Source organism: Leucoraja erinacea, chromosome 5 (assembly GCF_028641065.1).
Source record: "Leucoraja erinacea ecotype New England chromosome 5, Leri_hhj_1, whole genome shotgun sequence".
Classification (NCBI taxonomy): Eukaryota; Metazoa; Chordata; class Chondrichthyes; order Rajiformes; family Rajidae; genus Leucoraja; species Leucoraja erinaceus.
This window is the reverse complement of record NC_073381.1, coordinates 71,302,510-71,323,885: the sequence shown is the minus strand read 5'-3', so window position 1 is coordinate 71,323,885 and position 21,376 is coordinate 71,302,510. Positions and strand designations below refer to the sequence as shown.

Here is a 21,376-nt window from a genome sequence, read left to right as displayed (position 1 = left end):
GCTGGAGTAACTCAGCGGGTGAGGCAGCATCTCTGGAGAGAAGGAATAGGTGACATTTCGGGTTGAGACCCTTCTACATACCTTCTTATTGGATAGCCAGCATTTGCAATTTATTTAAAAAAAAATTAATTCACAGCCAACAAAGTCTTCACTAGAAAGCACAAGAAATGATTATTGAAGGTGCTGAGTGCACCCGGACATATTTAACTACCATTCAAATTCTGAAAGAAGGCAACAGATTTATTCCAGTGGTGAAAGCTCAAGCAATTTATTTTCCAATATTTTGAACACAATATATTTTACTATTTTTACCTGAAGAATCAAGTGCATTACTTGTAGTTGTCATACCAAAAGCTGCTTCAAAGTCAGGTTGTAAAATATTATTCGAAACCGGAGGCACTGTCGCAGCTGTTGTAGTCATAAATGCATTTCCAAATCCTTGAAAAAACAAAAAGTATATTTAAAAAAACAATGCCACAATGGTCACGTTTCTTTGGACCATGGATAAAGTCAAGGGGACTTTGCCTCTTCTTGGAAAACTCTTGAAAATGGTTAAGTAGATTGCAATTCCAGGTAATATTAAAAGCAGTGGCGTGGATATGGAATCATATTATATCAAAACAATTGCACATTGCACTCATTTCTCAACTGCAGAGAATCAATACATTTTAACAGTTTAGTTTAACAACAGCACGTCTGAGGTACAAAACAGATTACAAAATAATCTTTTGAAGAATAATGAATACAAATTTGTCAAACGTTATTACTTTGTATGAGCACCTCCTCTGCCCTCCCCACCACAATTAAAATCAGTTACCAGCTAGCAAGTCCGATGATGCAGATGAACTGGAAAGAGCCTGAGTGGCAGGATGAGACTCAGGAGCACTACTGACAAAGGCATCTGATATTGTAATCCAGAAGTGCAGCACAAAACAAAATGGAAACAAAAGCACCAAACTTAGTTTAACTGATTACTGCAACCATCAGAAACATTTACCCACTTAAGTACAAGGGAATAGAGTTCAAATTTCTAACTGTTTTGCAATGAATGTAACATGCTTAGAATCATGACAAACTTTCTTATCTCTCATGCTTCCTCGACACCAGATAAATTAGATGTATGTAAAGTTACAGGTTAAAATATTGATGTTGAATAACATTTGTTAAAATGCTGTACTATTTGCAAAAATGTAGGAAGATTTTGTTCTGTTTAATGAGTATTCTAAGCAACACTGCTACACTTCACATTTCTTCGTAATGCTGTCACTTCAGTTTTTAAACATCAGTGCGAAGGAGAATACTTAACAATTCCTCAACATGGGAAGAAATCTGAAAAGTATACCCACCACCAAACAGATCAAGTACTGCTGAAGGCTCAGATTTAGCAGGAGAGGCACTGATTGTGGGTGGTGGTGCTACAAATGCATCGACTGTTGCAGTAAATAAAGGAAAATAATATAATTAACAATAGAAGAATGATACATTTCTTAAAAATCTATAGTTGTTCACACACCATAACTCAAAAGATGTCAGATCATTTCAAAATAATTGCAACAACAAGAACAATTTTCAATACAAATTCTCAGTCTCAACATTCTGGTAATTCCAGAGGAATAACAGCACCAACAAGTCTGTACAATTTAATGTGAGAGCACAGAAACAAGCCCTACGTTCATGCCAACCAAGACGCCCCATGTAAGCTAGTACCATTTGTCTGCGTTTGACCCATCGCCCTCTAAACATTACTTATCCATGTATCTTTACAAATATCGTTTAAATGTTATTGTACCTTCCTTAACTATTTCCTCCAACAGCTCATTACATATACCACCACCCTCTGTGTGAAAAAATTCCCCCCAAGTTCCAATCTTTCCCATCTCACCTTAAATCCATGCCCTCCAATTGCTGATTCCCAGGCCCTGGGAAAAAGACTGTGCATCACCTTATCCCTCTCATGATTTTATATACTAACAGATCAACCCTCAGTTTCCAGTGCTCCCAGGAATAAGGTCCTAGCTTGCCCAACCTCTCGTTCAGCTCAAGCCCTCAAATCTTATATCATATTTGTAAATCTTCTCTGCATGCTTTTAAGCTTAATGGGATATTTTATGTGGCAGGCTAACCAAAACTGATCTACAAATGAGACTTTATGCAACTGCAATATTATATCCTAACTTCAATATCTACTTCCCTGACTGATAAAGGCCAGTGTGCCAAAAGCCACCTTCACTACCTTATCTACCTGTGACACTACTTTTAAAGAACTACAACTTTATTCCTAGATTCCACTGCTCTGCAGAACTCCCCAGCACCCGACTGATCACTGTGAGAGTCCTGCTTAGGTTTGACTTCCCAAAATGCAACACCTCATACTTATCTGAATGAAACTCCATCTGCCAATTCTTGGTCCACTTGCCCAGCTGATAAAGAACCCACTGTAATTCTTGATAACCATCTTCAGTCAACTATGCCACCTATTTTAGTGTCACCTGCACAAAAGGCCTTGCTAAAGTCAATATAGACCCTGACCGTGTCAACCTTTTTGGTTACTTCTGAAAAAAACTCAGTTCAATTTGAGAGACGGGATTTTCATATACAAAACAATATTCACTAGTCCTAATTAACCCTGTCTTTCCAAATATACAGTGCATTCAGAAAGTATTCAGACCCCTTCACTTTTTTCACATTTTGTTGCGTTACAGCCTTAATCTAAAATAGATTAAATTCATTTTTTAAATGATCAATCTACACACAATACCCCATAATATAAAAGTGAAAATAGGTGTTTAGAAATTTTTGCAAAGTAATTGAAAAGAAATAACTGAAATATCACATTTACATAAGTATTCAGACCCTTCACTCAGTACTTTGTTGAGGCACCTTTGGCAGCGATTACAGCCTCAAGTCTTCTTGGGTATGATGCTACAAGCTTGGCTCACCTGCATTTGGATAATTTCTCCCATTCTTCTCTGCAGATCCTCTCAAGTTCCGTCAGGTTGGGAGGAGAGCGTCGATGCACAGCTATTTTCAGGTCCCTCCAGAGAAGTTCGATCGGCTTCAAGTCCGGGCTCTGGCTGGGCCACTCAAGGACATTAACAGACTTGTCACAAAGCCACTCCTGCGTTGGCTTGGCTGTGTGCTTAGGGTCGTTGTCCTGTTGGAAGGTGAACCTCTGCCCCAGTCTGAGGTCCTGAACGCTCTGTAGCAGGTTTTCATCAAGGATCTCTCTGTACTTTGCTCCATTCATCTTTCTCTCGATCCTGACTAGTCTCCCAGTTCCTGCCGCTGAAAAACATCCACACAGCATGATGCTGCCACCACCATGCTTCACCGTAGCTATGGTATTGGCCAGTTGATGAGCCGTTCCTGGTTTCCTCCAGACGTGACACTTGCCATTCAGGCCAAAGAGTTCAATCTTGGTTTCATCAGACCAGAGAATTTTGTTTAGGTGCCTTTTGGCAAACTCCAAGCGGGCTGTCATGTGCCTTTTACTGAGGAGTGGCTTCCATCTGGTCACTCTACCATTAAGGCCTGATTGATGGAGTGCTGCAGATATAGTTGTCCTTCTGGAAGGTTCTCCCACCTCCACAGAGGAACTCTGGAGCTCTGTCAGAGTGACCATCGGGTTCTTGGTCACCTCCCTGACCAAGGCCCTTTTCCCCCAATTGCTCAGTTTGGCCGGGCGGCCTGTTCTATGAAGAGTCCTGGTGGTTTCAAAGTTTTTCCATTTAAGAACGACGGAGGCCACTGTGCTCTTCAGGACCTGCAATGCTGCAGAAATTGTTTTATACCCTTCCCCAAATCTGTGTCTCAACACAATCCTGTATCGGAGGTCTACTGACAATTTCTTTGTCTTCATGTCTTGGTTTTTGCTCTGACATGCACTGTCAACTGTGGGACCTTATATAGACAGTGTGTGCCTTTCCAAATCATGTCCAATCAATTTAATTTACCACTGGTGGACTCCAATCAAGTTGTAGAAACATCTCAAGGATAATCAATGGTACAGGATGAACCCAAGGTCAATTTTGAGTGTCATAGCAATGGGTCTGAATACTTATGTAAATGTGATATTTCTGTTATTTCTTTTTAATTACTTTGCAAACATTTGTAAACACCTGTTTTCACTTCTTCATTCTGGTGTATTGTGTGTAGATTGATGATACAAAAAAGAATTTTATCCATTTTAAAATAAGGCTGTAACGTAACAAAATGTAGAAAAAGTGAAGGGGTCTGAATACTTTCTGAATGCACTTTATGTACATCTTATCTCTAAATGTCCTCTCAGGTAACTTGCCTACATCGATGTTAGACAGTGAATTATAGTATCCATGTTTTTTCAGCCCTTCTCAAATAGGGGCACAACATTAGCCACCATCCAGTCTTCTGGCACCTCACATCTTTAATGATGTTTCGTATCTCAGCCAGGGCTTCTGCAATTTCTTTTTCTGCTTCCAGGTGCCTTTGGATACATCTGATCAGGACCCAGAGATTTCTCTATCTTCATTCATTTTATAACATCCAGTACCTCCTCTGCTTTAATACATACAGTCCATTAACTTTCCCAAATTCTCAGGTCTTGAAGCTTTTCTCCACAGTAAAAACAGAGGAGAAATATTTATTAAGGACCTCACCATCTCCTGCGATTCCACACATAGATGACCACTTTGGTTTCTGAGGGTCCTTATTCTCTTTTTAGTTATCTTTTATCCATTAATCTCTGGATTCTCTTTAATCTTTTCTGCCACTGTGGGAGGGGGGAAGAACAAAAGGAGGAGCCAGCGGGCTGTGGAACTTTGTCAGTGCCGTAGGTGGCTGCTATTTGTATACATTGAGTATGCAAGCAAAGAATTTCACTGTGCCTAGTCACATGTGGCAATAAAGTATTCCATTCCATTCAAAGCTCTCATGCCCCTTTTTTTGTCCTTTGGAATTCCTTCAGAATGCTCCTCAATCCCCATAGTTATCCAGGGATACACTTGATCTGAGCTGCCTGTACCTGCAACATAGTCTCCACTTCTTTTACTGATTGGCTGGTACACTGCTTAAATTGCATGAGCCTCGAAGTTTAAAAGAAAGATATTTCTTGTTATTGGCCGATTTGTAGAGAAATCCCAATAGCAGAATATCAAGCTCTGTTAGATTTTGCATCTTGATTTACTCTTCCCATTAATATATCTATGCAGGGTTTATGATTTTCAACCAATGTGCAATGCTTGAATATTGCATCATTCCTTTAGCTTTTAAAATTTAAGACTTTTTATAAAACAGGATAGTTAAGAATATGAATAAGTTTAAAGATGGCCTTTTAATCTCCATTTTAGATTCTCCACTTAAATGTAAATCTGAAGTTTATTGTACAGATATTCTAAAATGTTGTAATAAAATTAATTATGTATGGAAGTTAAAATTAAATCAAAAGATTGGAAACTGCTCAAAAAGATTTAACATCTGAGTATATGATAAATTTTGTGCATTTCAACTTTAAGCCAAAATGGAAAACAGCAGCATAAGGTTGCCACTTTTAAAGATATTTTTAAAAAATGGCCGAGGTGGGAAATGGAAGGTAGTCTGATGCAAAAAACATGTTCAATTTCATGAGTACCCCCAGCAGTCAGAGCAGAATGTCCAACCAGGGCCCCAGTTAATTGGAAAGGAAATATCTAGACCATTATAATTAAAGATCCCATTACAGCATGTAATGGGCAATAAAAGAAACAGCTTGAAAATTATGTGGCATGATAAAGATAGAGAAATAGTTATTTTTCAAATGTATCCAAATGTAACTGGTCCAACATAGACCCACTACACCCAATTTTTCAATCACATTTTCTAAGTACAGCTGCTACCCAAATTTTGTTAAAGATGATAGTTTGTAATAGTCAAAGTAAACACATGCAAGATGTGGAAGCTCAAGTGAAAATACCAAAGAGATGTGAAGGATCTGAAAGCATTAGATAGAATAGAAAGGGAATAGAATAGCAGGGGGTTTAATAGTGTTTTCCCAAATGCACTCCCAGGTGACCAGCCACTTATTTTCCAAGTTCTATTCACTACTTTCAAGTTCTTGAAAGCCCAGCTATCACCTTGACCCATTTCACCTTGTGTTTCCCTGCCATTTCCATTTTGGCTGCTCACAAACTCTGCCCTCAACTACCAATTCCAATGCTCTGCCTGCCACTGAAAATGAACCAGATTATTCACATTTTTTTTTACCAAACTACCACTGCACACATATCCATGCATCTTCCTGGCAATCGTCAAAACCTTCTGGCACTACCTTCATGATATTGGCCAAAGCTATCCTTGATAGCTGTTGCTGCAACACTCATTTATCATGTTATCAATATGATTGTTAATTCCAGTATAGTCCATTAAGGCTTCCCTCTCCTATGCTACCCTCAATTCAACCTCAATGTCTTAAACTACACAAAATCCAGTTAAATGTAGCTTGTGAATTCTTGATCCTCATTGGTTAAAAGCATCATCATGGCCCGCCATGTCCTTGCCCCCTTTTCATATTTAACGCCCACCATTTCATTCAGATGCACTGGGATTCCTGCTAGATCACACCACCATTTATTGAGCCCCCACATAGTTATCCAGGTCTCTAACCCATTTTCCAACTTGAAAGTTGCATTTCAAGACGTGGTTGTCCCTCCTAATAACGATTAGTGCCAAATGATGGCCGATTACACTCTTGCAACCAACCTTGGAGATCGAGCTTCATTATAGGTTTTTGTCTTTCTGATCCTGGAACCATAAGTTCTACTTTTGCCTTTCTTTCTTTAGCCACGCCACCAGTTGACGAGACTTACAATTACTCTAATCTTTGCCCCATTTCCTTTCACTGATAATTTTGGGCCCATAATTTCCACTGTCTTGATGTCACGCCAGACTTGTTTATGTCCAAGGCTACAACTTTCCTCCATGACAGCCAGAATCTTTTGAGGTACTCTCAACATCTCTTCACAAGCAGAAACACCAGTTCTCAGACCACCATATCAATTCCGCAGGGCTAGATGATAAATTACTACTAAACTTGCCCTGTAATAATGATACTGGTTTTCTATGCTTTGTTTGGAATTAAGTCTGAATAGTCCATCTGGTTCATTGAATTAACATTTGATCATCTCTTGGCAGAACTCCATCTGTCGTGCAAGATTTAAAAATGAACTGCATTGTTCATACAAATGTCACAATCCAATTTAGCTTTCACAGTTGCCATTTTTATGCTTAGAGAGAATAGGAAGACTCACCAGATAACAGATCAGCAGTAAGATTACTTTCTGGCAAAGGGGAAGCCCCACGTGAAGGGGTTGAAAAAGCATCTTTAAAAAGGGAAAGTGAAAGCAAGTAAACAATTAAACAACAAACTATTCCCTCGTCCAAAATACATAACTTGTAAATTTAATAGGCTCCAAAAGATTACAAAATATCTTTTTTTTTTTTAGCTTGGAAATTTCAGGTGGGAAATGGATATTCTCCTGTTTTGTACCTGATGCAAATAGGTCTATACTAGGACCTGCTTCTGGTTTAGTTGTGGATGCATTTAGTTCAGGACCAGAATCAAAAAAATCTAAGAATAAAGACAAGATACATTAATGCCCTCTCCCCCAATGTAAAGTTGATGTAGTTAAATTGTTTCTTGAAAAAATATCAAACAAAACAATTACTAAAGCTAACCACTGACAACAAGTTAAACTATTTAAAAAAAAAGTTAGTTACTCAATATTAAAATTTATTTAGCTCAATTATCACAGACATAGTTCACAAATCCCAAGATAAAGAATAAAGTTACCACCAAAAATATCAAGGACAGGTGCAGTGGTGGTGGTGACAGGAGTATCTGTAGTTGTGGTAGTAGCAGTAGTAGCAGTCGCAGTAACAGTAGCAGTCGCAGTAACAGTAACAGTCTCAGTCGTAGTCACACTAGCAGTTGTGCTGGTAATGGCACTGGTAGTTGTACTGGCAGTTGCACTGGTAGTGGTGGGGGTAGTTGTTGGAACGCTGGCCTCAGACGGCTTCATAGCAAAAAGGTCCAGTTCAGCAGCAGCCTCTGCACTACCTTCAGATGGTGCAAAAGGGTCTTTGGAAATGGACAGAGGTGGGAAGAAAGAGGGTCAGAGGATGGAAAATTAGGGCTTACAATCAAGATGCTAGGGTTAACATCTACACATCAGTAGATTGGTTTATTTCTCCATAAAACCATTTCTTTTTACATTTTCATTAACCCTGGTCACATACTTTTGTATCATTCCAAAAGTTGCATTTATGGAAGGGTTAGTTGACAGAAAGAAAAATTTGTTTACATTCTCCTAACAGCCAACTAGATGATCCCATTACAAATGCTACCACCATTGCAAATTAGAAAAGTGCACAACAAACTACTGATTAAATAGCTTTGAACACAATTTTTTATAATTTACAAAGGTTCAAAGCAATTTCTCATTTTATAAAAGAAATTACATTTTCAGTTTTAAAATATAAATTTGCAAATGTCTGAAAGATGATTGACGGCAACAGGTTCAGCGGTTATGAGCTTATCAATGTAATAGATGAAAGGATAATTTTAGCAAGATACTGTTAAAGGAAAGATTGTATGAATTGCGAGTAGGTCTCCTGTTTACTAACATTTAAACTTTAGACTTCACTTGCATGCAGAAGTAATGGTGTAGTGGTGAGGAATTTGACTGCTCAAAGTTTACCAGTCTAAAATGTGGCATTTGCACATCATGGATGGAAACCTTTACACATGGGCCTCATCTGATTTCTATCATCCAAATTTCAAGTGCCAAATAGGTACTCTTTCAGTTCAGAAATATGTAACAAAAGAAGCTGGCTTATATGCAAACTTAAGGTGTTGTAGCAGTAAGTGACACAGTTGGCATCCTGGTGCCATTGCAACAACCTGGAGCTCAATGCCCTTAAAACAGTGGAATTGATTGTAGACTTTAGGAGAGCCGCCCCCCACCCCTCCCCCCATTCACCATCAACGACACCACTGTCACATCTGCGGAGTCATTTAAGTTCCTTGGAACCATCATCAGGAACCTTAAATGAGAGGCTACCATTTAGATAGATAGATATGCCATTTATTGTCACTATACATGTACAGTGAAACTGAAAGCTGCTCGTACTATACGTACTGAAAGCTGCTCGTACGTTTAAGGTCTATAGGGACTCCACCGCTAAAAAGGCCCAACAGAGGATGTACTTCCTGCAGCAGCTTAAAAAACACAATCTGCCACAGGCAATGATGATCCAGTTTTATACTGCCATCATAGAGTCTGGCCTCACCTTCTCCATCATGGTCTGGTTTGGCTCAGCCACCAAGCATGACATCCGAAGGCTGCAGCACATCGTTCGATCAGCAGAGAAGGTTGTTGGCTGCAACCTTCCCCCCATCGACAAACTGTACACTGCTAGGGCCAGGAAGCGAGCAGGTAAGATCATCTCTGACCCCTCTCATGCAGGCCACAATTCTTTGAAGCACTTCCCTCTGGAAGGCGACCTCGGACTGTCAAAGCCGCCACAGACATAAAAACAGCTATTTTCCACGAGCAATAGCTGTCCTCAACAGCCAAAAGTCTGTAGCCTCCTTTTGCTCTGCTATTTCAGTTAATTCTTCACATGTTTACATTATATTACTTTTTTAATTGTCTACTGTATATCAGAAAATCCTCAAGGGCGAAGGAAGTGGTAGTGCATATCGGCACAAATGATGTCAGAAAGAAGGGGATGAATATTCTGCAGCGTGACTTTAGAGAGCTCGGAAAAATGCTGAAAAGCAGGACCTCCAAGGTTGTTATCTCCGGTTTGCTTCCAGTTCCTCGTGCTGGCGAGAGCATGAACAGGGAGATACGGGAACAATGTGTGGCCGAGGAACTGGTGCACGGGGCAGGGATTTAGATTCTATTAGCCAATTAGGAAAAGGGGAGATGCAACGAGACCTGGGTGTCATGGTACACCAGTCATTGAAAGTAGGCATGCAGGTGCAGCAGGCAGTGAAGAAAGTGAATAGTATGTTAGCATTCATAGCAAAAGGATTTGAGTATAGGAGCAGGGAGGTTCTACTGCAGTTGTACAGGGTATTGGTGAGACCACACCTGGAGTATTGTGTACAGTTTTGGTCTCCAAATCTGAAGAAAGACATTCTTGCCATAGAGGAAGTACAGAGAAGGTTCACAAGACTGATTCCTGGGATGTCAGGACTATCATATGAAGAAAGACTGGATAGACTTGGCTTGTACTCATTAGAATTTAGAAGATTGAGGGGGGATCTTATAGAAACTTACAAAATTCTTAAGGGGTTGGACAGGCTAGATGCAGGAAGATTGTTCTCGATGTTGGGGAAGTCCAGGACAAGGGGTCACAGTTTAAGCATAAAGGGGAAATCCTTTAGGACCGAGATGAGAAAAACATTTTTCACACAGAGAGTGGTGAATCTCTGGAACTCTCTGCCACAGAAGGTAGTTGAGGCCAGTTCATTGGTTATATTTAAGAGGGAGTTAGATGTGAAACTTGTGGCTAAAGGGATCAGAGGTTATGGAGAGAAGGAAGGTACAGGATGCTGAGTTGGATGATCAGCCATGATCATATTGAATGGCGGTGCAGGCTCGAAGGGCCGAATGGCCTGCACCTATTTTCTATGTTTCTATGTCTATGTTTCTATGTGTTGTTACTTGCAAGCACAGCACCAAGGCAAATTCCTTGTATGCATACATACTTGGCTAATCAAATGTATTTAATTATGGGCCAATTCAATTCAATTTGGGACAATAACAGAAATGCTGATGGACAAGTTGAACACCATTAAGCTGAAATAATGCATTTTGAACGAGTAGGTTTCAGTGTAAAGGGAAAAAGGGGGAGGCCAGCGGCAAACTGTAAAAAGTGGGTTAGAATGTACAATGATAGCAGTTGGTTAGAGAATTTTATGGGGGGGGGGGGGGGGAATCCACCTGGGGTGGGTGTTCATGAAAACATTAAGTATTTTAGGATTATAAATTATAAGTGCACGTTACAATCACTTGCATATTAATGTGAACATAGGACATTTGCTTGCATTGGATGGAAATTAAATAGATTGAATTCAACCATTTTAGGCACGATTTCTGAGGGGGGAAAAACCTACCCTAAAGAAGAGCAAGCTGGATACATGACAAAGGTATCTGCCAAATATTCCTTCATTGATTACATCTTTTTCAAATAGGAAACAGTTTGCCAACAGTGAATAACAAGTATCTTCTTATCACAAAGGCCATTAACAATTTAAACATAGTTTCTTTACATCCACCTGAGTTTCCGCTATCCAAAAGGCCATCATCTTCAGACATGATTATTCTAAGGTGTTTCCCAGTACCCTGCCATTTCCCAAAAACTTAAATTTAGTCAAAATGATCGCATTAATCCTGAACTTGCTTGTCACATGCATTCCAACCGACTCAATGTGACACCTTCCAATTACTTTCTGGCCACACTCCTAGCCCCTGTATATCCCATTAACTAACCCCTTCTTGTGTAACCTTGGAATTACATGTTTTTTTTAAATCACATAAATTACCTTTGTAAAAAATACTATGTCATCACTGATGTCAGACTTTTTACCGTCTGTAACCTTTGCAAAGTTGACCTAAAACCCTGCATATTAAAACGGTTTGTTGCTTTCATGACCATGTCATTTGTGTTTTGCAGCCAATTTGTAAGTACAGTTATTGATTTAAAATTGGAAATTATGTCATAAATAGCCTGTAAATTACAGCAACCAAAACCTTGTGATATCTTGGTTACCAAGTATGAATTATGATCCTATTAATTAACTCCCTCTAGTGTTGGATGACAAAATAAAGCATAATTTAAAACAAATGGTAAAAAGTTGCTGAACTGCAAGTCTTTGCACACAATTAACACACAAAGTAACACACAATTCAATATGTAAATTCCAAGTTATGAGTGATTAAGTAGCGATTAATTTTCCTTTTCCAAAGAGAAGGCCATTGTTTGCAGCTTTTTTTTAAATGGTAAAAGGAAATGAATTGTTTTAAATTCACACCCATTTTGTTACTGCAAAAATCTAAAAAAATTTATAATTGTTGCACAAATTGCAAGACTTTGTGTTGAAGACATAATTACTACTCGGGTAATTCCTGGTGTTAAAATTCAAGTATAATTCCTTGATAAATATTATATGGAAATAAAGGGACTGTAAATATGCACACCAATATTCAGCACTGCATAATATTACTTAAATATTTATATGGCAGCAAATTTTAACATTACTGGCTGCTCAATCAGCTGATGAAACCTCAGCTACCTGATGCTAACAATTTCTTTTGAACCAGATTTTACACCAGCAAGTTCTCACTAACAATGGCTAAATCAGAATGGAGAGCTTCAAGATCATCAGGAATCTCCTATGCTATAACACCAAATGCAAATTCAATGCCAATGTAAACTATGCTTTATAAATGTAAATTAATCTCAGAGGACATTTCTTTAACTGGTTGGGCAAATTGCCAATGAACTTTGCATCCAATAATAGCCTACCCCAGATCACTATTCCGGTGTTTAAATACCTAAGATGGTGAGAAGTTTATCTGAGCAATGACTCAACACTGGGACCTGGAAGTAAAATATCACTTCTTAATTCATGCAACATGAGTAATGGAACTGAAATGTTGTTGAATATATTCAATAAACATATAAGGAAATGCTAGGTAACTGTCTAGGTTTAATTGACTATCAAGTCAAGTTAACCGAAGTAGGGACCCGACCCAAAATGTCACCTATGTTCTCCCGAGATGTTACCTGACCCACTGAGTTACTCCAGCACTTTGTGTCTTTTTAAATCAAATTAATTGTCATTACAATTAGATTTAAGTTTGAATGAGAGAAAGAAAACCTGGGAACATTTCCATCTCTAATAATTCAGCAACCTCACAGAAAAGAGCAAGTAGTTATATTGTGCAAGGTATCCTAACTAGATATAGAGAGATTCATAATCCTAATCTGCAGTCTTGTTAAAACTCATGGGATGGCATGGGTAGTGTGGGAAAGAGGGGATGAAAGCAAGGTGCCTTAATTTATACCGGTTCTCTTAAACTTGAGAACAAGGAACTTCTTGCAGAGATGGCATAAATGACCATTTATGGTGTTGTGTTGTTATGTTGTTATGACCAAAAAAAAGAACATTTATGCCATTCCTGTTTTGTCAACATCATGTCAAAGTGATGCAAACTAGAAGCTCGAAAATTCAGGGCTACATGCATAACTTAATATACTTTTAGCTTTTTACTAAATATGGTGGCATGCCCAAAGATTGTGTTCATTGATAGAAATGTGCACTTCAAATTTGAAAGGAGTTGCTTTCACCAGTTAGAACAAGTTAGTGGATCACTTGCCAAATTGTATGTATTCAAACTGTACTAAGTTCCCAGTTAGCTGTAAGAGGATGCATGACAGGAAACAAGTGAATGGAGTTTTAGAGATGTGGGGGGGGGATATTGATGTATTGGGAGGAAAGAGGAGAAATTGGGGGGAAAAAAGCAGTCCAGGAAATAATAGCGTCTTGAATATAAAAACATTTCATATTATTCTTAAACCTGTGAAGTGAAATAGTTTTATGAATTTATGTGATAAAATAACATCGTAAGAACTTCTGAAAACAGTTCAGGGAAGCATCTTTAGATCTAAAGACTAAAGAAAATGTTTTAAGGAAGTGCACAACACAACATAGCTTTTACTAATTGAAAAAGAAGTAACTAAAATTTTGACAAGTCTTAGAACTTTGCCGTTTAAAAAAAGTCCTACACAAGTTCACTGACAACCGCAAGTAAACTAATGAGACCCACCAGTTCCAGCACATGCATCAAGCGCTGCTGCTGCTGCTGCTGCTGTTGTTACAGGGGCTGCTGCTGCTCCTGCCCCTTCAGATGTTGTTGACTCTTCAGTAGGAGAAGCTGCAAATGCATCTAAGATGCATTACCAACACCATTCACAACAGAAAAAGAAAGGAAAAGCAAAAAAAAGACAGGGATATGTAGAGCAAGAAACAAGTCACAAGTCTGTAAGCTAAAGGCATATCAAAGATCCCCATTACAGTACATACACATTAAAAACTAGAGATCCTTTTTTAGAAATCACACAAGAAATCACCTGGAAAGGTTTGGCATTATCTTTAAGACAATTAGGATAAACAGAAAAAAATACCCCATTATGCGTATTTTATGTAATGGATCCTTATGCTTGCTTGTGACTTAGATCCGTAGATCGATATAACATTACATCAAAATAACTAACAGGGAATGGAGCTATCCTTTAGATGGTGCTTATACAATTAAGATCCTTGATTAAGAGCCTTGAAATCCAGTAACTTCAAGTAGGTTAGTTGATGGAACTAGTAATAATAATCCAAACATTCCACTTTATATTCGTGCTTACTTAAAAAAGGATGACAATTATGTGCAACTATGCAGTTGTAGACATTCAAAAGGTGATAACCAAAAGTGCCATATTGCTCTAGAAAATGTCCTAACTCTCAAATAAAAAAACCAATGAGAATGGACACCAAATTACTCAAGTTAATTTCCAACATGGAAGTTTCAGTGCAGTAATGTCCCAAGTACTGAAAGAATCCTAAGCAAATGGCATCCTACATACTATGATCATTAATTCCAACATTTGACCACACTACCCACATCAGCTGCACATCTGGCGAGTCATAGCGACAACAGCTTAGTAGCTTCTCATCCTGCTCATGCATTATTGTCCCCAAAGTTCTTCAAGGTTTTTTCCCTGACTCAATCTCTATTTCACCATGACATACTGGCCCTCTGAGACATAATTCAAATTACCAGGATCAATGGGAACGTGAGAAGATTTAAGCTCCACCATACCACCAACTATTTTGACCATTTTACTCACCAGTTTATTTCACTGATCAAATAAGCAAAATGGTTTTTCACTTAAACATAGGGTAAATCAAATCTATCAACTTCACTATTTGCTATCAGCTCCATTTTTAGCAGCTGATTTCGATTGCAATTGATGTTATGACCCCGTGTTGAGTTTTCCACCCAGTACTCTCCATCGCATCTTTCTCCTCATTCTTCAAATAATTCAGTGGTTCATTTGCAGTTGGAATCCTCAATCATACCATTGTTATCTTTAGGTTTAACTATTTCAATGTTCTCTTGGCTGTTCTGTGCCTATTAGCCTAGACTCACTTCAATCTACGCAGTTCATATTCCAATGTGCAACAGGTTGCACTAACCCACTGCCAACAGATTCACTGACACATATTGGCACTCAATCTAGTATCACCTCCAGTGTTCTCATCTATTGTTACAAATCTCTAAGGTATTTCCTCTCCAGCTCTTAGCTCCCCAAGGTCTACAATAAACCCCAATCACCTCCATAAATTTTTTTTTTTTAGTTTCCTAAGCATCCAAAATTTAGGACAATTCCAGTGGTTGTAACAATTTAAGGTTACATTCCAGAATGGTGTCTAATTTTGGCCAATGTTTAGTGCTGCAATCTAGACATTGGCAAAGGACAAAACACAACTTAAAGCACGCTATGCATTGGATGGTATACTATTGTCATGGAACCCAGTGACTTCAGTTTTTAAGATTAAGGTTCCCTGCTCTGCTGTCAAGGCCAAAGCAGATCCATAGCTCAGCAAACCAACATTTCCCACCTCCAAGTCATAAACTCTGATGTTTCTCTTTTCCACACATATCCAAAGTCCACCAGTAGGAAAGAACTGCAGATGCTGGTTTAAATCGAAGGTAGACACAAAATGCTTGACCATGCTTGTTCTCAACCATTGTCTCACTAATTTACAGATGAACCAACTCTGTCCACCTGGCCAACTCTGGCCTTTGTCGACCCATCTGCCAATCAAAACCCCCCACTCACCTGTATACAACTATGTAGAGCAACTGACACATACTCAAAGTAAAGATCCAACAGGTTTATTGGCATATAATAAAGTTAGACAGCATGTTGGCATCACTGTGTCTGCATTACGACTGGCAGCTTGTGTCAGGAGCCGTTAGTATCCATGGTATGTAAATCACGGAATGGTTTATAGATAATAGTGGTGTGTAGCATTTGTGTGCTAGTATTGATTAACATATAAGGAGAGCAGATCTACATCTTTCCTCAAGAAAATAACGTAACTATGAATATATATGCAAGTACAACTAATCAAGTTTAACTGGCGTGTGTAAAAAAAAGTTACTTCAGCGCTGGAGCAGGTTAAACATAGACCCCGTATCTAGGGGTAGGTTTACAAATACGACCTGCACATGTACAGTATAAACTCGCATCTCCATCCTTCACCGGCGAAAACTGAGAGACTGGGGGCTGTTGGAACACCGGAGATCCGTGAGACGGGCGAGGTGGAGCTGGGCATCGAACGTGGTGACGAGAAGGCAGGATACATGATGGGCGCAGACTCCATGGACGGACGTCGGGCCGGGAAGAAAGTGTATCAGTCATTCGGTGAAACAGTCCTGGAACATCTGGATATGGGATCATGGGTTGTGGTTCCTTCACTTGTAGAAGGTGCTGACGGTTTTGCAAGTGGGTCCCTCCATTTGAATCGACCATGTACGAAAGTGGTTCCGGTGCAGCGCTGCGGACTAAACCGAGGCAACCGTGGCCCTGAAGTCGTATAACCTGACCACTCGCCAGAGGCTTGAGTGGCCTGCATGTTTTGTCATAAGATTGTTTCTGGATCTCAAGTTCAAGTTTACATTTATTGTCATTGTACCAATTGGTACAGTGAGATTTGGGTTGCCATACAGCCATACAAATAAAAAAGAACACAACACACGATAGAATTTAACATGAACATCCCCACATGGCAGAATCAACGTTTCCCACTGTGAGGGAAGGCAATGAAATTTCAGTCATCTTATTTGTTCACTCGTGGTCAGAGCCTATTGAGGTCTCAGCAGTCGCTGTTACTGTGGCCCGATGTTCAGGCCCTCTCGCCCGGATGATGGAACTCCGGTGTTGGAAGAACACTCTCAGCGGTTTGGTTCCGAATCGGCCGCTTCCTACCGGAGACCGCAGCTCCTGAAGTCCACAGGCCGAGCTGGGTGGAGCTCTACCCGTAAATCCGCGACGAAAGATCCCAGGCTCCGCGGTGTTAAAGTCAGCGCCGCCCGCGGGTGGAAGCTCCGCAAACCACAGCTCCACAATGTTAGAGTCGGCAGTCCCAGCACTCCGGAGCTCCAACACGGCGACCTTAGTAAGGCATCGCCCGCTCCGCAATGGTACTTCAGTGCTGCGCCGCTGCTGAAGCTGAAGCTCTGGCCGGTCTCCAGCAGGAAAGGCTGCGCCAATCCAGATGGTAGGACGCGAGGATACAGCTTGGAGGACAGAGGCATCCTCGACCAGGTAGTGACTGGGAAAAACTGTTTCCCCCTTTCCCCCACATTAAATGTCTAAAAGATCTCCACAACAAAACTTTGACAGACTAAAAAATTTAAAAAAGAATGAAAGGACGAACAGCTGCAGGCAAGGCTGCCATACTCAATGGCACCCCCTTCTCGTGCTTGTGCTGAAGCTATGCGTTAATTACCGATGGCTTGTGAACTTGTGGCTGCAGTTGTTGCTTGGGTACGGGCAGCGTAGTACAGGTCTACCTTGACATGTGACGTTGGGCAGAAGACCCAAGCACTGGGTCGCGGGCAATGTTTCTTAAGTTGAGCAAGTCCAAGAAAACATCAGATTTTGTCAAATGTGACCTTGCCATCACCTGTTTGGCGCTCCAGACCGCCCGCTCGGCCAGCCCGTTTGATTGAGGGAACTCGGGACTGCTGGTAATGTGACGAAAATCCCATCGTTGGGCAAAATTCTTGAAACACTGGCTGGTGGACTGGCTTCCGTTGTCAGGCAGGAGTTTCGAGGGTGCCCCGTGAACCGAAAAGTGGCGCGCTAGCTTTTGAACCACTATCGCTGAAGTGGAGCTGGGAAGCAGGTCAATCTCAAACCAGCCCGAGTACGAGCCAACAAGAACCAGGTATTGCTTACCAGGCCATTCGAAAATGTCAGTTGCCAATGTGGACCATGGCAAGGCAGGAACTGGGTGGGAAAGATGCGGCTGCTTGGGTTGATGGGGCACCAGGTTGTTGCAAATCGCGCAAGTTTCCACCTTCTCCTGTACGAACTTGATCATTCCGGGCCAGAAAAACAAGCTCTTAACTCGAAGAATGGTTGCCTCGATACCGGGATGTCCCCCGTGGACAGACTCAAAGTATTTGTCCCGTAAGGCAGTTGGAATGACGGGCTTGTGTCCCTTGACAATCACACCGTCCTGGAGCACAAGCTCATCGCGGAGCAGGAAGAGCGGGCGAATAGCAACTGGTACCCTGTGTTGCTTATCCGGCCAGCCATGCCGGATGATCGAGGACAGGGACTGTAGGGTGTTATCGACTGCTGTCTGCGCAGCCAAGTCGTCCAGCCATTCAGTGGGAAGGTAGGACACCAACATCACAATGTACGTGTCGTTGTCTGACAGTTGTTGCTCGCAGGTCTTGCGTGGGGCTCTGGATAAAGTGTTGGCTAGGTGCATGTCTTTGCCTGGTTTGTAAACAAGTTTAACATCGTACCTTTGAAGCTGCATCATCATCCGCTGCAGTTGGGCAGAAGCAGCATGGATCGGCTTGTTCTATATGCCGATTAGGGGCTGGTGGTCCGTTTCAACATTCACAGTCTTTCCAAAAATAAAGTCTTTGAATTTCTCACAGGCGAAAACCACTGCCTGTAGTTGACACGATCCAGTACTTTCTTTAAATTGGCGTCGTGCTCGGACATATCACGGCCAGTAACGAGGATATCATCGACAATAATAGTACAAGGGTAACCTGCAAACAGCTGTTCCATCGTGCGCTGGAAAACTTCACTAGCAGAGTTGATGACGAAGGGCATTCACCTAAACTTGTAGCGGCCAAAAGGTGTGCCAAATGTGATCAGTTCAGACGATTTGTGATCTAACAGGATTTGCCAGAATGAGCTTTTGGCATCTAAAATGGAGAACACAGTCGCTTTGCCCAAGTGTGCTGCAACCTCTTCCACTGTGCGCATCGGTCAATACGGACGCTTGATTGCAGTATTCAAATCTCTGGGGTTAATACAGATTTGTATTTTGTCTATGTTTTTCTTGGAAGCCACTACCATGGTTGAGACCCAGTCCGACGGGTCGGTAACTGCAGCGATGATGCCCAGCGATTCCATTCTTTGAAGTTCGTTCTGTATGCCTTCGCTCATGGCAGGCGGAATTCTATGAGGGGCTCGAACAACGGGCAGTACGTTGGGGCCAGTTACAATAGAATACTTGTGGGGTAGTTTGCTGTCAAAATGTTCCTTGTACTGAGCGAGAAACTGTTCGGTAGTATCTTGGGCAGGGGAAAGTTGGTGCACCTCTTCTCCAAAGCTTACCAAGTCCTGGCAGGCATTGATGCCAAGTAAAGTTGTCACTTTTCCTGGGACAATGAACAAATTCAGCTTGTGCACATGTGTTGCTAGGTGGCACTGCAGGTCAACCCTTCCAACTGGGTGAACCTCTCCCCCTCCGAAGGGAATTAACAAAGCTTTGGTGTTTACAATAGCTTCTGCATCCCTGGCCTTGGAGAACTCAGATAAGGACATGACATTACAACGAGCTCCAGTGTCAATTTTTGCCACAGCAGTAGTGCTGTTGATCCGAAAGATGAACTCGGGATCGTGAAGTTTACATGAAGTTTCAGACAGAGAATGTATGTTTAGACTGGAAATGTCAGGTTCAGAAGCTTTCCCACAGGGAGACGACACAGCTTGGTCTCGATCGATTATGCTGTGGGAACCATCTTGCTGGGGCACTGACTGCTGCTTGGGTTCTGTACGATCTCTGCGGGCACGACAGCATCAAATAAAGTGATTTTTTCGTTTACAGTAGTGGCAAACTTCCCCGTAGGCAGGGCACTGCTCACGGACAATGGAGTGTGAACACCACAATTATTACATTTATCGAGAAAACTGCCAGGCTGCTTCATTTCTGGTGGCAGGCGTTGAGCATGGTAGAACGGGTTGGCAACATTCACATGGTACGAGGAATATGGACCCGGCCCTGCAATAGTAATAGTAGTCAGTAACTTCAGCAATACGGCAGACATTCTCTCCCCCGATGAGAGTTAGATCAGCATCCCGTACAGTTCACTCTCACTTTATCGTTCTGGATGCCACTCAAGAATCTGTCGCGGACAAGCTCGTCGTGCAGATCCCCGAAACGGCACCGACTGACAATGTGCTTTATGGTACTTATGTAAGCCTCGACTGGCTCACCAGGGAGCTGGTTTCTTTGAAAACACTTGTTGCGTTCCATCACCATATTAGTCCGAAGTTCACACAGTTGTCTGAACTTGTTGATTAAACAAACCGGATCGTCCATAGACTCTGCAGGGGTGATCTCCACAGTGTTGTCATCCAATACAGCCGGGGCATAGTTGAACCGTTCAGCTCGTTGAATAGCTTCTGAGCCCGCGACATTGAGAAACACAGCAGCTATATGATCGTGAGGCGCTCCACGATGGGCAGCCCGAATATAGACGTTAAAACCTCTTTCAAAAATTCGCCAACGTTCACTAAGGTCGGCATCGAAAACCAGGGAGTCGGGCTTCTTAAACGTGTGAGCCATAATGAAAGTGGGAGAAAAAATTACTGGGGAAATAAAACAAAATAAAACCCGATAAACTAGGCATGGAATGGGTCCGGAAACTCTGACACCATGTAGAGCAACTGACACATACTCAAAGTAAAGATCCAACAGGTTTATTGGCATATAATAAAGTTACACAGCATGTTGGCATCACTGTGTCTGCATCACGACTGGCAGCTTGTCAGGAGCCGTTATTGTGAATGGTGCCGGTATGATAAAAACCCGGACTAGATTATAGATAATAGTGGTGTGTACCATTTGTGTGTTAGTATTGGTTAATATATAAGTAGAGCAGATCTACAAACTATCACTTGCTAAGCATCGTCTCCACCCCTCCCCCTTCTCTTTTCCAGCTTTCTGTCACCACTACAACAGTTGGAAGGGTCTCATCCCGAAACAGCACCTATCCACGTCCTTCAGAGATGCTCCCTGACCCGCTGAGTTATCCAGCACCGTGTTTATGCATGATTCCAGCATCTGCAGTTCTTATGGCCATGTGATTGCAAATTACCAAACAAAATCCAATTATCCTCTCTCCAAAGGTGTCAAGCAGCAGCTTTTAAATCCTTACCCGTTTCCTCCACAACTATCTGCTTGAACCTCACCAAATCAATCCCACCACGACTACCATTTAAACTAATATCAACATCAAATATCAACTTTAGT

At 41.2% G+C, this 21,376-nt stretch overlaps 1 protein-coding gene across 14 annotated transcripts in view; it reads right to left on the bottom strand.

Annotated features, from left to right (window-relative positions):
• Window positions 1-21,376, bottom strand: part of snap91a (synaptosome associated protein 91a) — a 140,430-nt gene that overhangs the window by 30,581 nt on the left and 88,473 nt on the right. For 5 of the 14 annotated variants that reach the window (XM_055635894.1, XM_055635895.1, XM_055635896.1 and 2 more), the window contains one exon: window positions 313-438. In XM_055635894.1, the coding sequence (XP_055491869.1) occupies window positions 313-438 (126 nt within the window). Of the gene's footprint in view, window positions 1-312; window positions 439-817; window positions 902-1,346; window positions 1,431-7,259; window positions 7,332-7,498; window positions 7,580-7,801; window positions 8,090-13,853; window positions 13,974-21,376 lie in introns of all 14 variants that reach the window. The other 9 variants (XM_055635888.1, XM_055635885.1, XM_055635897.1 and 6 more) reach the window with 6 other exon arrangements.